The sequence below is a fragment of the Melanerpes formicivorus genome, unplaced genomic scaffold, assembly GCF_026170545.1.
Source record: "Melanerpes formicivorus ecotype bairdi unplaced genomic scaffold, bMelFor1.0.p_v2 SCAF_204, whole genome shotgun sequence".
Taxonomy (NCBI): Eukaryota; Metazoa; Chordata; class Aves; order Piciformes; family Picidae; genus Melanerpes; species Melanerpes formicivorus.
Genome location: NW_027142556.1, coordinates 173,563 through 188,426, shown reverse-complemented (window position 1 = coordinate 188,426; position 14,864 = coordinate 173,563). Strand labels below are relative to the sequence as shown.

At 53.8% G+C, this 14,864-nt stretch overlaps 1 protein-coding gene across 3 annotated transcripts; it reads right to left on the bottom strand.

Moving 5' to 3' along the window:
* Positions 1-9,973: 9,973 nt before the first annotated feature.
* LOC137457859 (E3 ubiquitin-protein ligase TRIM7-like) lies at positions 9,974-13,513 on the bottom strand. Of its 3 annotated transcripts, none has more exons than XM_068169590.1 (4): positions 13,365-13,513; positions 12,321-12,996; positions 11,027-11,122; positions 9,974-10,702 (listed from the first exon to the last, which is right to left on the bottom strand). In XM_068169590.1, exons 3-4 carry the CDS (start codon positions 11,100-11,102, stop codon positions 10,191-10,193), a joined length of 588 nt encoding a protein of 195 aa, XP_068025691.1. In that variant the 5' UTR covers positions 11,103-11,122; positions 12,321-12,996; positions 13,365-13,513; the 3' UTR covers positions 9,974-10,190. The 3 variants fall into 3 exon arrangements, with proteins under 3 accessions (XP_068025691.1, XP_068025692.1, XP_068025693.1); XM_068169591.1 differs by having other exon boundaries at positions 12,321-12,887; XM_068169592.1 differs by having other exon boundaries at positions 12,321-12,751.
* Positions 13,514-14,864: the final 1,351 nt, after the last annotated feature.

Genomic DNA, 14,864 nt, shown 5'->3' with positions numbered 1-14,864 from the left:
GGCCACACTGTTCCTGATGCAGGCCAGGATGCCATTGGCCCTCTTGGTTGCCTGGGCACACTGCTGGCTCATGTTTACCTACCATCAACCAGTAGCCCCAGGTCCCTCTCTGTTTGGCTGCTCTCCAGCCACTCTGACCCCAGCCTGTAGCTCTGCATGGGGTTGCTGTGGCCAATGTGCAGAACCCAGCACTTGGATGTGTTCAATCTCCTGCCCTTGGACTCTGCCCATCTGTCCAGCCTGTCGAGGTCCCTCTGCAGAGCCTCTCTACCCTCCAGCAGATCAACTCCTGCCCCCAGCTTGGTGTTATCAGCAAATTTACTGATGATGGACTCAATGCCCTCATCCAGATCATCAATAAAGATGTTAAAGAGCATCTGATCCTTGGGGCACACCACTGGTGACTGGCTGCCAGCTGGATGTGGCACCATTCACCACCACTCTCTGGGCTTGGCCATCCAGCCAGTTCCTAACCCAGCTCAGAATGCTGCTGTCCAAGCCATGGGCTGACAGCTTGGCCAGGAGTTTGCTATGGGGGACGGTGTCAAAGGCTTTGTTGAGGTCCAGGTATACTACATCCACAGGCCTCCCGGCTGTCTCCCTCTCAGGGCCCTCTCTCTCTCTCTCCAGTGCTGGTTGATGCAAGTGATGCTTGAGCTGGGCAGGGATGTGGAGAAGAATCAGGAATCAGGGAACTGTCTTTGTCTTTGAAGGGAAATCAGGAACAATCTGTTGCTGCAGGGAAACAGGAACAGTCTTTTGCTGTGGGGCATCAGGAAGAGGTGCAGGTGAGATGAAGCAGGAGCTCTCTGGGTTGGTGTGCTGTGTGTTCATGTTGAGTCCTGGATGCTAGGCTGGTATTAAACTAGGAGAGAAAACACTCAGAACAGCTTATAACTATTCACACGGTGACTATAATATCTTGGTGTGTGTTGCCCCCTCTGAGTTCATCCCCTCTCAGCCAGAGTCACATTCTGCTGTGGGATACACTGAGCGTCCCCAGTTTCTAACATGACCCAGTAGGTGTGACCAGGTCCCTCAGCCGGGACCACCCCTCAGGTTGGTTTGCCCCCACCAGCAGCAGGGAAAACCCACACTGACTTCCCCAGCAGGTTCTTCTCAGCAATCACAGGAACTCCATCTCCATCCACTGTTTGCAGCAGGTGGGACTGGGCAGGACCAGCTCGGTTCACAGCTCCTCTGCTGTTCACTAACCAAGTGGCTTGAGCTAGGTGCTTTTCCCAGTTCCTGAAGGTTCCACCCCCCATGGCTTTTAGGGTGGTCTTTAGCAAGCCAGTGTAGCGCTCGACCTTCCCCGCCACTGGTGCATGGTATGGAATGTGGTAAATCCACTCAATCCCATGTTCCTTTGCCCAGTCCCTTATGAGATGGTTCCTGAAGTGGGTTCCCTTGTCTGATTCAATCCTCCCAGGGGTGCCGTGTCTCCACAGGACATGTTTCTCTAGGCCCAGGATGGTGTTGCGAGCAGTGGCATGAGGTATTGGGTAGGTCTCCAGACACCTTGTACTTGCCTCCACCATGGTCAGTACCTGCTGTTTGCCACTGTGAGACCGAGGAAGGGTGATGTAGTCTATCTGCCAGGCCTCTCTGTACTTGTATTTCGACCATCTCCCCCCATACCACAGAGGCTTCATGCGCTTGGCCTGCTTGATGGCAGCACAGATGTCACACTCATGGATAACCTGTGAGATGGCCTCCATAGAGATGGCCACTGATCTGTCCCAAGCCCACCGGTATGTGGCATCTCTCCCTTGGTGGCCAGAAGTGTCATGGGCCCAGTGAGCTAAGAACAGCTCGCCCTTGTGTTCCCAGTCCAAGTCTATTTGGGAGATCTTAGCAGCCAGGTCTGCTTGGTGGTTGTGCTTGTGCTCCTCTGTGGCTCTGCTCTTGGGGATGTGTGCATCGATGTGCCGTACCTTGGTTGGCAGCCTGTCCAGGTGGGCAGTGATGTCTTGCCACAGGTCAGCGGCCCAAACAGGCTTCCCTTTTCTCTGCCACCCATTCCTCCTCCATTCCTTCAGCCGCCCCCACAAGGCATTGGCTACCATCCAGGAGTCAGTGTAGAGGTACAGCACTGGCCAGTTCTCTCGTTCCGCTATATCCAGGGCCAGCTGGACAGCTTTTACCTCTGTGTACTGACTGGATTCACCTTCTCCATCCCTTGCTTCTGCCACTTGCCTTGTTGGGCTCCAGACAGCTGCCTTCCATCTCCGCTTGCTTCCTACAAGCCGGCAGGACCCATCTGTAAATAGAGCATAGGCCTTCTCGTTGTCAGGGAGATCGTTATATGGGGGAGCCTCCTCAGCACGGCTCACTGTCTGCTCTGCTGGCATTCCAAAATCAGCACCCTCTGGCCAGTTGGTGATCACTTCCACTATGCCAGGGTGTTTGAAGTTCCCCATCCAAGCTCGCTGAGTTATCAGGGCCATCCACTTACTCCAGGTAGCATCTGTGGCATGATGTGGGGTTGAACCTCTCCCTTTGAACATCCAGGTCAGGACTGGAAGCCTTGGAGCTAGAAATAGAGGTGATTCAGTCCCAGTTACCTCAGAGGCAGCCCGGACACCCTCATAGGCAACTAGGATTGTTGCTGTGTAGTTGGCCTCAGAGACTTTGTACCCCTTAATCCAGAAACCTAGGGGCCTGCCCCTGGTTTCACCAGGAGCCTTCTGCCACAAGCTCCATGTAGGACCATTCTCACCAGCCGCAGTGTACAGCACGTTCTTGATCTCTGGCCCAGTTTGAACAGGTCCCAGAGCCATAGCATGGACCACCTCTCGTTTGATCTGGTCAAACGCCACCTGCTGCTCAGGTCCCCACACAAAATCATTTTTCTTCCTTGTTACATGGAAGAGAGGCTTCACAATTTGACTGTACCCGGGAATGTGCCTTTTCCAGAAGCCCACAAGCCCCAAAAACGACTGTGTCTCTTTCTTGTTTGTGGGCTGCACCATAGTGGCTACCCTGTTCACCACCTCCTGAGGGATGTGGCGATGGCCATCCTGCCATTGAACACCCAGGAACTGGATCTCCCTGGCAGGCCCTTTCATCTTGCTTCTCTTGATAGCAAAGCCAGCCTCCAGCAGGATGTTGATTATCCTCTTACCCTTCTGGTAAACTTCCTCTGCTGTCTCACCCCATACAATGATGTCATCGATGAACTGCAGATGCTCAGGGGCTCCACCTTTCTCCAAGGCAGTCTGGGTCACCTCATGGCAGATGGTTGAGCTATGGACCCAGCCCTGAGGCAACCGATTCCATTGATACTGTACTCCCCTCCAGGTGAAAGCAAACTGTGGCCTGCATTGTCCTGCAATGAGAATGGAGAAAAAGGCATTAGCAATGTCAATTGTGGCATACCACTTGGCCGCTTTCGATTCCAGCTCGGACTGGAGCTCCAGCATGTCCGGCACGGCAGCGCTGATCGGAGGAGTCACTTCATTCAGGCCACAGTAGTCCACAGTCAGTCTCCATTCCCCATTTGCCTTCCACACTGGCCATATCAGGCTGTTGAAGGGGGAGTGAGCCTTGCTGATCACCCTCTGGCTCTCCAGTCGTCGAATCAGTTGATGTATGGGGTGCAGAGAGTCTCTGTTGGTCCTGCATTGCCTGCGATGTACTATGCGAGAGGCAATAGGTAACTTCAAATCCTGCACCTTATGGCTGCCCACTACGGAGGGCTCATCCGACAGCTCGGGCATGGTGGACAGCTGTTCTTTGCCTGCAGTCTCTACAGCTACTACCACAAATGCCCACTTGTGCCCCCTAGGGTCCTTGAAGCATCCCTCCAGCAGAAAGTCAATGCCAAGAATGCAAGGTGCATCTGGACCAGTCACTATGTCGTGCTTTCCCCATTCATTCCCAGTCAGGCTTATCTCAGCCTGCAGTGCAGTCAAGTCTTGTGAGCCTCCTGTGACTCCCTGAATGCTTATGGGCTCAGCCCCTTTGTACCTCGATGGTATCAGGGTGCATTGGGCCCCTGTGTCCACCAGAGCTCGGTACTTCAGGGCTTCTGAAGTGCTAGGGCATTTCACATACACGTCCCAGTACACTCTGTTGTCCCTGGCCTCCACCTGGCTGGAGGTAGAGCACCTCTAATGCTGGCAGCAATGCCCACACTTGTCACATGGTCCTGTGTTACTAGGGGAAGGGCCTCTTGAGCGAGAGGGACCACTCCGGGAAACTGGGGCAGCCCTTCTCCTGGATGAGTTATCCCTGTTGTGGCCACCTTGCAGTTCCCACACTCTGTCCCAGAGGGCAGAGGTGGGTTGGCCATGTGTCATGGTTTGGGAGGCCAATTCTCCCACCACAGGCAAAAATAACGACTCAGACAAATGGATTGCAAAAGTGATGGAAAGTTTGAATGGGAAAACAGAATAAAAATAACAATGAAAGTTTTACAGAGAACCACAAGCACCGTGACAAAAGAGAGAGACCCCAGAACATACCCAAGAACATCCCATCCCCACCTGGGGGTATACCCAGCCCCCCCGCCAAGCTCTTCCTCCCCCCCCAACCCAGCCTTGGACCTGGGCAGGCCCAAGGGAGGCAGCTCACACCATTTCACCTAGGCAGCAGCAGGGGAAAAAAGAGGAAGTGAAGACCCCGTGTGGATGTTTTATAGGGGAGCAAAGGATTGTGGGTGAAATACCTGGTTTGCTGTGACCACCCAGTGGGCTGGACCCTTTTGGGATATCCCATGTGTGGCCTGCACAGTGACATCCGGGCCAGAACCCAGCCTGAACCACCACACGCTGGACCCCTTATTTCATCCATAATCTCTGCACCCAAAACATATCATCAAATTAGAACTCTTCTGATGACATGTCTAGCAACAGTCCAGGTCTTCATCTGGGCATCCTTCCACACAGTCTCTCATTCAGGCTCAAGTATCAGTCCATTCCAGTTCTTCTTCCTCATATGATGGAACAGCCCAGCGACACAGAGTCATTCTCCTGCAGTGTGAATTCCTTGTGGACTCGTTGGGACATCCTGGTCACCTGGAAATACCTCACAACTTATCAGCTGAGCCTTTATTTGCATTTACATTTACTCAGCAACTTTTTCCACCCCTGGGGCAAACCAGTTGGAGCAATCAGGCTCCATGACCACTTTTTTCAATCCCTCCAGGGAGCCGCAGCCCAAAGCTACACAAATGCACATTGCAGGTCATCACCCCTCCACAGGGCATTCACATACCGAGGCATCACCTGAACTGGCGGGGAAGGCAACCAGCCTGGATGAGCAAGCAGCTCCTGGAGGATTTAAGGGGAAAAAAGAGGCTGTATCACCTTTGGAAGGAGGGGAAGGCTTCTCGAGGTATGTTTAAGGAAGCTGTTAGACTATGTAGTAAAAAAATTAGAGAGGCAAAGGCCCAGTTGGAACTGAACACCTCTGTGAAAGACAATAAAAAGCATTGTTACAAATACATCAACACTAAAAAGAAGGGCAATAAGAACCTGCACTCCATATTGGACCTGGAGGGGAACGCTGTGACTGAAGATGAGGAAAAGGCTGAGGTCCTGAACACCTTCTTTGCCTCAATTTTTAAGAGCAAGGCAGAAGTTCAGGACGAGTGGCCTCCTGAGCAGGGTGACAGAGTCAGGGAGCAGTCTAATGCCCCAGAAATCCATGAGGAATTGGTCCGGGACCTGTTGAGCCACTTGGATCCCCACAAGTCCATGGGACCGGATGGGATCCATCCTAGGGTGCTGAGAGAGCTGGCAGATGAGCTGGCCAAGCCACTCTCCATCATTTTCCAGCAGTCCTGGCTCACTGGAGAGGTCCCAGAAGACTGGAAGCTGCCAATATGGTGCCCATCCACAAGAAAGGCTGGTTGGATGAGCCAGGGAATTATAGTCCTGCCAGCCTGACCTCAGTGCCAGACAAGATCATGGAACAGGTCATCTTGAGTACAATCACACAGCACTTAGAGGATGGCCAAGGGATCAGGCCCAGCCAGCGTGGATTTCGGAAGGGCAGGTCCTGCCTCACCAGCCTGATCTCATTCTATGATCAGGTGACTGCCTGGTGGATGTGGGGAGGCCTGTGGATGTGGTCTGCCTGGACTTCAGCAAGGCCTTTGACACTGTTCCCCACAGCAAATTCCTGGCCAAGCTGTCAGTCCAGGGCTTGGATGGGAGCACAGTACATTGGGTTAGGAACTGGCTGGAGGCTGAGCCCAGAGAGTGGTGGTGAATGGTGCCACATCCAGCTGGCAGCCAGGCACTAGTGGTGTGCCCCAAGGATCAGTGCTGGGCCCTGTGCTCTTCAACATCTTCTCTGATGATCTGGATGAGGGCATTGAGTCGATCATCAGTAAATTTGTGGACGACACCAAGCTGGGGGCAAGAGTTGATCTGCTGGAGGGTAGAGAGCCTCTGCAGAGGGACCTGGACAGGCTGGACAGATGGGCAGAGTCCAAAGGCATGAGATTGAACACATCCAAGTGCTGGGTTCTGCACATTGGCCACAACAACCCCATGCAGTGCTACAGGCTTGGGGTCAGAGGGCTCAAGTCCAGCGAACATGGATTTAGGAAGGGGAGGTCCTGCCTCTCCAACCTGATCTCCTTCCATGATCAAGTGACCCATCTGGTGGACGTGGGGAGGCCTGTGGATGTGGTCTACCTCCTGGACTTCAGCAAGGCCTTTGACACCATCCCCCACAGCAAACTGCTGGCTAAGCTGTCAGCTCATGGCTTGGACCACTACACTCTGTGCTGGGTTAGGAACTGGCTGGAGGGTCAAGCCCAGAGAGTGGTGGTGAATGGTGCCACATCCAGCTGGCAGCCAGGCACCAGTGGTGTGCCCCAGGGATCAGTGTTGGGCCCCATCCTCTTTAATATCTTCATTGATGATCTGGATGAGGGCATTGAGTCAGTCATCAGCAAATTTGCAGATGACACCAAGTTAGGAGCAGATGTTGGTAAGTTAGAGAGTTGAAGGGCTCTGCAGAGGGACCTCAACAGACTGGACAGATGGGCAGAGTCCAACGGGATGTTGTTCAACATGTCCAAGTGCCAGGTGCTGCACTTTGGCCACAGCAACCCCATGCAGAGCTACAGGCTGGGGTCAGAGTGGCTGGAGAGCTGCCAAACAGAGAGGGACCTGGGGGTGCTGATTGACAGCTGCCTAAACATGAGCCAGCAGTGTGCCCAGGTGGCCAGGGCCCAGGGCCAATGGCATCCTGGCCTTCATTAGGAATAGTGTGGCCAGCAGGAGCAGGGAAGTCATTGTGCCCTGTACTCTGCATTGGTTAGGCCACACCTTGAGTCCTGCGTCCAGTTCTGGGCCCCTCAGTTTAAGAAGAACATTGAGACACTTGAACGTGTCCAGAGAAGGGCAACAAGGCTGGGGAGAGGCCTTGAGCGAGCACAGCCCTGTGAGGAGAGGCTGAGGGAGCTGAGGTTGTTTAGCCTGGAGAAGAGGAGGCTCAGGGGTGACCTCATTGCCCTCTACAACTACCTGAAGGGAGGTTGTAGCTGGGAAGGGGTTGGTCTCTTTTCCCAGGCAACCAACACCAGAACAAGGGGACACAGTCTCAAGCTGCACCAGGGGAGGTTTAGACTTGAGGTGAAGAGAAAGTTCTTCACCGAGCGAGTCATTCGTCATTGGAATGTGCTGCCCAGGGAGGTGGTGGAGTCATCATTCCTGGAGGTGTTCAAGAGGAGATTGGATGTGGCACTTGGTGCCATGGTCTAGTCATGAGGTCTGTGGTGACAGGTTGGACTTGATGATCCTCAAGGTCTCTTCCAACCTTAGCGATACTGTGATACTGTGATACTGTGAAGAGCTTTGCTTGCAGATCTGCTCTCTGGTGTCACCATCAAATACACACTGGGGAGAAGCCCTACAGCTGTGCTGACTGTGGCAAGAGCTTTGCCTACAGCTCTGCTCTCTGCAGTCACTGTTGTGTCCACACTGGGGAGAAGCTCTACAGCTGTGGTGACTGTGGCAAGAGTTTTGCCTACAGCTCTGCTCTCTGCAGTCACTGTTGTGTCCACACTGGGGAGAAGCTGTAGAGGAGCAGTGACTGCCACAAGGGCTTCCAGTGCAGCAGCAACCTGGCCCAGCACCAGCCCAGCTGCAGCCACCAGAAGATGAAGAGTGGCAGCAAGGCTTCCAAGGGTTGCCACTCCAAGTGCCACCAGGAGGCGCTGTGGGCCCCTCCTCCTGACAGTGCCAATGCCAGGGCATCCTGCTGGTAGAACTGCTCCAAACCAAACCCTTCCGCTGGGTTTTGCTGTCCTGGGATGTGGGGTGGCCACACCAGTAGCACCAGTGCCACCAGCTGCTGCTGTGCCATCCCCAGGCAGAGCCCTGAAATGTGCCTTGTTTGGGGGGAGGAGGATCAGAGGGCAGAGCAGGGCAGGGCAGAGCTGTGTCATGATCAGGGTGGGGACTCTAAGCCATGCTGGGTGCTAAGGTGGTCTCCATAAGCCTTGCTAGATGATGTCACCATCATCAGCATCACCAATCACAGAATCAGAGAATTTCAGGGGCTGGAAAGGACCTTGAAAGATCATCTAGTCCAGCATCCATCACCAACACCAAGACTGGCTTGGTACACTCAGGGAAAAAGCAACTGTTCCATGTTGTTGCAGGTCAGGGATTCCATGGAAAATGTGCCTGGAGCAGGGAACAATCCCAAAAAAAGATTTTTTCAATCCTCTTGCAGGTTTTTCCAACTCAATCCAGACAAAGTTTAAGCCCCAGGAAACTCTCTGAAGTTTGGCATTTGCCAAGCAGTGAACTGGGGTTGGGGACAATGACCCCAAAAAATCCCTCAAAAACATTCTAAGGCACCCCCCAACCTCCCTAAAACACATCAAAACCTCCCTAAACCTCCCTCCAACCTCCCTAAACCCCTCACAACCTCCCTAAACCATTCCAAACCTTCCTAACCCCCCCAAACCTCCATAAACCCCACTCCAACCTCCCTAAAGTACCTCAAAACCTCCCTAACCCCCCAAAAAAATCTAAGTAACTCTCCAACCTCTGTAACCCCCCCCAAATCTCTCTAACCCCCTGCCAAACCTCCCTAATCCCCCCAGAATCTCCCTAAACCCCTCTCCAATGTCACTAAAACACCTCAAAACCTCCCTAAGCCCCCTCAAAACCCCACTCCAACCTCCCTAAGACACCTCAAAACCTCCCTAAACCCCTCCCAAACCTAACTCCCCAAAACCTCCTTAGTCCCCCCAAATCTCCCTAAACCCCTCTCCAAAAAACATCTCAAACATCTCAAAAAGTCCCTAACCCCCCAAAACCTCTCTAACCCCCTCAAATCTCCCTAAAATTGCCCAAAATCTCTGTAACCCCCCAAAGCCTCCCCCCAAACCCTTTAAGTTTCCCTAAATGTCTCTTAAAGACCCTAAAAATACCCAAAAAATATACAGCATGAATCTGCAACAATCCAGTGTGGATCCTGCATGGATTTGCATGGATCCTGTGTAGATTTGCATGGTTCCTGCCTGGATTTCCATGGATCCTGCCTGGATTTGCAAGGATGCTGAAGGGATCTACAAGGATCAGGTATGGATGTGTATGGATCCTGCAAAGATCTGCAAGGATCCCCCGTGGATTTGCAAGGACTCTGCAGCTATCTGCAAAGATCTAGGGTGGATCTGCAAGCATGTGGTGTGAATCCTTAGCCATCCAGGCAGGATCTGCAAGGATCCAGTCCAGTCCTGGGGTGTTGTTGGGGGTTTTTGAAGGACCAAAGAGGTTTTGTGACTCCAGGGAAGCTGCTGGGGTACCAGGCAGGGCAGCTCCGAGGGGGTTTGGGGACCCCAAGAAGATGTTGGGGGGGCTGGGGCAGCCTCTAGGGTCCCACATGGATCAGCTCTGGTGGGTTCTTGGAGGACCAAGGAGGCTATTGGGAGGCCAAGGCAGCCTGAGTGAGGACTTTGTGGGGCTGGAGCAGGTTGGTGGGGGGTCAGCCACAGCCATTTATTACTAATTAATTTATTTTTAATTAATCAGACCCCAATCCCCCCTCCCCTGGCTAGAACCCCAAATGGAGATGTCCAAGATGGAGGTAGGAGCATGAGCTGAGGTGGAGATGACTCCAAGCCCTGGAGACAGAAGAGCTGAGGAGCATCAAGGAGCATTTCCAACCACCATAGAGAGAGCAACCAGCACTGAGAAAGGACCCTGCTGGTGCCATCAGGCCTTGAGGGACAGTTTGATGGTGGAGAGGAGGACACAGAAGTAGGGGAAGACCTTCTCCCCGCTGAAGGAAGCCACAGGAAAGGTGAAGATGCGTCTCTGGCTGCCCACAGCATAGAAGGAGACTTGGCCAACCTCATAGTCCAGGTAGACACCGATCTCCCCATTGAGGATGGGGACAGAGGTGTTGGAAGGAGCTGTGAGGGCCACGCAGAGCTCATCGTACTTCTGCAAGCCCCAGATCTGGGCGTTGGGCTTGAAGAGGACTCGACCCTTCCTCTGCACTGACTCCAGGGCCACCCCTACAGCCCAGAAGCGTCCGGAAACCTCCACCTCCCAGTAGTGACGACCTGAGGTGAAGCCCTGGCTGCCCAACATGCAGGGATCGGTGTCAAAGCGGTCTGGTCCCGCAGGCCACTGGTGGCCAGGCCTACCCCAGGCAGCCTCTTTGAGGTTGTCAGAGAGGATCACTTCAGGACCTGCTGTGGTTGGATCCAAGGTGATGTCAACTGGAGAGCAAAAAAGGGAGAAGGTGAAAAGTTGACCAGAGAGGAAACAGATACAAAATTGTCTTTGGTGGGGAAAAGGGGAGGAGTGGTGGAGCTGGAGGGGGAGGAGCTTAGACATAAAGAAGCCAAGAGATAGGGGTTGGAGATGGAGGATGTCCAGGTGAGCCTGGACACAGAGAAGCCAAGAGGTAGAGGCTGGAGATGGAAGTGGCCTCAAGGCAGAAGGTGGAGTGGGAGGATCTCCATCTCTGATGGACATCCAGACTTAATGCAGCACAGAAAACCTCAGGAATGGGAACTTGGTTCCTCTCCACTTTTGGTTACCTTCAAACTGCTTTGCTGTGTGGTAGTCCAGGGCCAGATGCCAGGTGGGCAGCCGTGGTTGGAGGCAGAAGGTCATGGTGTCCCTTGGGGCTGGAGCTGCAAGAAAGGAAAAGAGAGACCAAAACATCAGATGAGTGTCTTCCAGGTGGAGATATCTCAGCTCTTCACCCCTTTCTGGGTGAAGAAAAATGAGGGTCAACCACCACATTCCATCATGAAAGATGTCCTCTGGCAGCTGTGAAGGAGCTTCCTGGATTTGGGAGAAGATTCAAGGAGATGTGGATTGAATTCCATGAGGACCATGAGGAGCACTTTGGGATGGATTCATCTAAGCTCATAAATACACCCCCCAATCCTCAGGGAGTCCCAAAGTTCAAGGATGAATCCCCAAAGCTCATCTTAAATCCATCCCTGGTCCCACCACTCATCTTCTTGGACAGTTAAATCCAACCATGTTTGGTTGAGGTCCCAAAAGTGAGCTGAGGTGAGCCCAAACCGAGCTAAATTGAGCCCAGCCCAGACCAATTTGAGCCTAGCTCAGGCCCAAACCAAGCTTAGGCTGAATCCAAACACAGTGAAGGCTGAATCCAAAGCAAGTTTAGGCTGAGTCATAACTGAACTGAGTCCAAACCAATCTTATGCTGACTCCAAACTGAGCCAAGGCTGAGTCTAAACAGGGCTAATTTGAGCCCAACCTAAGCTAATTTAAACCCAACTCCCTCTGGCTAATTTGATCCCAGCTCAAATCTAAAGCAGCTCCAGCTAATTTGAGCCCAAACCAGGCTAATTTGAGTGCAAACATGGGCAATTTAAGCCCAAACCAGCCTAATCTAAGACCAAACTGGGTTAATCTAAAACCAAACTGGGCTAATCTGAGCCCAGATCTCTCACATCCAGAGAAATCCTGCAGGAGGAATAGGACAAATTTTCTCCTGCCCCCTGCCCTACCCAGGAAAATGTGCACAGGGGAGATAAGAGCTGGGATCAAAGGGCCTCCACTCCAGGCTCTGAAAGGCAGCATGGGGCTGGGAAATGGGGCCCCAAACTGGGGACAGGGGAAGAGAGGCCCAAAACTAGGGGGGGGGGGGGGGGGAGAGACCCCAAACTGGGGTGGGGGGGAGGAGGGGGAGAGGAGGGAGGGAAGGGAGATCCCAAAACTGTGGGATGGGAAGAGGGGCCCCAAAACCAGGCTGGATTTTCCCAGCTCTTTTCCACCAGGTGGTGAAATGGAAAGGTAGGGGGGGAGGAAGTGGGAAAAGGGTTAAAAATCTTTCCTGAATTGATCTTAAATTACCTCAGATTAAGCTAGAGGCAGGAGCCAGGTTGGTGCTCAGCCAGACTTTCCCCTCTTGAAGGCTTTCTTGGGGCTGTGTTGAGGTTCCTCAGCTGTTCTTTCTCCACCAGCTCCTTCTCTTCCACTTGGTTCTCCTCCTCCACTTGGTTGTCTTCTACCAGCTTCTTCTCCTCCAGCTGCTTTTTCTCCACCAGCTTCTTCTCAGCTTGGCTCTTCTTCACCACTTTCTCCTCCAGTTGTTTTTTCCCCTCTCTTGGGGTGTTTTTGGGGGTCCCTTTTACTCTGGCACTGGCTCAGCCCAAGCTCAGCCCAGTCTGCCTCTGCCAGCTCTTATCAGCCAGGGAGGGAAGAGGTCTCAAATCTTCTCCTTCCAGATGGAACCACCATGCACTTGGGCACCTCCTGCACCCTCTGATTGCACTTTGTTGGACCTTCTCAACAGAGGCATTGGGGAGGGAAAAAAGGCTCCTTTTGGACCTCAAAATGTCCAAATTTGGCTGCAGCTTCTTGTAGGCATGGCTGGGGAGATCACACCTCCAACCCTGGGGTCAGTTTTGGGCTCCTCACCTCAAGAAGAACATTGAGAGGGTGGAATGTGTCCAGAAATGGGTAATGAAGGTGGTAAAAGGTCTGGAGGACATCTGAGGCACAGCTGAGGGACCTCAGGTGGTTCAGCCTGGAGAAGTATCCCCCAGGTCACCCCAGCTATGGATTGCAGCTCAGCCAGGTTCAATATCCCTCACCCCCTGCCCTCTTCCCAGCTGGATTCATTGACCCTTGGAGGATCCCAGGGATTGGGCATTCAGGGATTTGGGTTCTAGAATTCAGGGATCTGGGGTTTAGGGATCTAGGGTTCAGAGATCTGGGTCCTGGGATCTAGGATTCAGGTGCCTGGGATCCAAGATTCAGGTATCTGGGACCTAGGATTTAAGGATTTGGGAATTTGGTGCCTGGGATCTAGATTCAGGGATTTAGGTATCTGGAATTCGGGGGTTTGGTAGCTGGGATCTAGGATTCAGGGATCTGGTTGGATCCCCACTCTACCTTGTCTGATCTCCAGTGAATGTTGGATCCACTCCACACTGATCTCCAGGGAACGTGGGATCCACTCCGCACTGGTTGATCTCTAGGGAATATCAAATACACTCCCCGTGCCAGGACTTGGCTGCCGGCTGCCCTCCAGCCACCACTTCCACCACCTCCCGGTCCCACCCCCTTCTCGCGGGCGTTTCTCGAAACCACAAACAATCTCCGGAGGAGGAGGGAAGGGGGAGCGGGGGAAGGGGGAGCGGGGGAGCCGTAATTCTCCCCCAGCCATGGCGGCTGGCAACACTGAAGAACCTCCAGTAGGGGACTACCTGCGCTGTCTCCTTGGATTTCTTCCTCGATCCCTTCATGCTCCTGCTCTGCGGCCACAACTTTTGTCGCCGCTGCCTCAACGCCTCCACCACAGGCGCTGGTTCCTGTCCCCAGTGCTGTTTACCCTTCCCCGCCGACGGTTTGCTGCCCAGCCGCCCCCTCGCCATCGTGGTGCTGGCCATCAAGGAGCTGCTGGTGGAGGACGAAGAGGTTTTCCCGAAGCACCACGGACCCTCAGGGATGGGACCCTCCTCTGTGCCAACTGTGCCAAGGAGCGAGGCCACCCCATGGTGCCCCTTGAGGAGGCTGCTGCTGGGGACAGGGTGAGGCAATGTGCCGCTCAGGAACCCCTCTTGACTTCAGAAGGGGGGAGGGGGGGGAGGGGGCTGGTTGGGGCCCTCTGGGGGGCTGCTGGGCAGCTTCTGGAGCCTGGAGGCCTCTTTTGGGGGGCTGGTGGACACTTTCCTAGGGCTGATCGGGGCCTGTAGGGGGTCTGCTGGGCACTTTTTATGGGGGGGTTCATTTGGACTTTTTTGAGGGCTGCTGGGTACCTTCTAGGGACTGGAGAGCACTTTTGGGGAGGCTGATCGGGACCTTTTGGGGGTCTGCTGGGCACCTTTTTAGGGGTCTCATTTGGACCATGGGGGGTACCTTTTGAGGGCCACTGGCCACCTCTTTGAGGAGCTGGGGGCACCTTTTGGGGGACTGCTGGGCACCTTTCATGGGGGGAGGGTCATTGGGACCTTTGGGTGGGCTCCTGGACACCTTCTGGGGACTGATGGGCACTTTTCTGGGGCTAATGGGCCCTTCTTTGGGGCTGATTAGGACCCTTTTGGGGGCTGCTGGGCACCTTTTGGGGGCCAAGGACTTTTGGTGGCCTGCTTAAGACCTTTGGGGGCACTGTGGGCCACTTTAATGGGAGGGGCTTATTTGGACATTACGGGGTGCTGCTGGGAACCTTCTAGGGACTGGAGAGAACTTTTGGGGGGATAATGGGCACTTTTGGGGGGCTGATTGGGACCTTCTAGGGGGCTGCTAGGGACATTCTAGGGGGCTGATTGGGACCTTTTAAGGGGGGAGGTTCATTAGGACCTTTTGGGGGGCTGCTGGGCACCTTCTAGAGACTGGTGGGCATGTTTCTGGGGTTGGTGGGCACTTTGTGGATGATTAGGATCTTTTGGGGGG

Bases quoted from the DNA above. Each gene is read 5' to 3' on its own strand.
- LOC137457859 (XM_068169590.1), bottom strand. From the start codon at position 11,102: ATGACCTTCTGCCTCCAACCACGGCTGCCCACCTGGCATCTGGCCCTG. The intron at 10,703-11,026 runs GTAACCAAAAGT...TTTGCTCTCCAG, and splicing joins CACAGCAAAGCAGTTTGAAG to TTGACATCACCTTGGATCCA.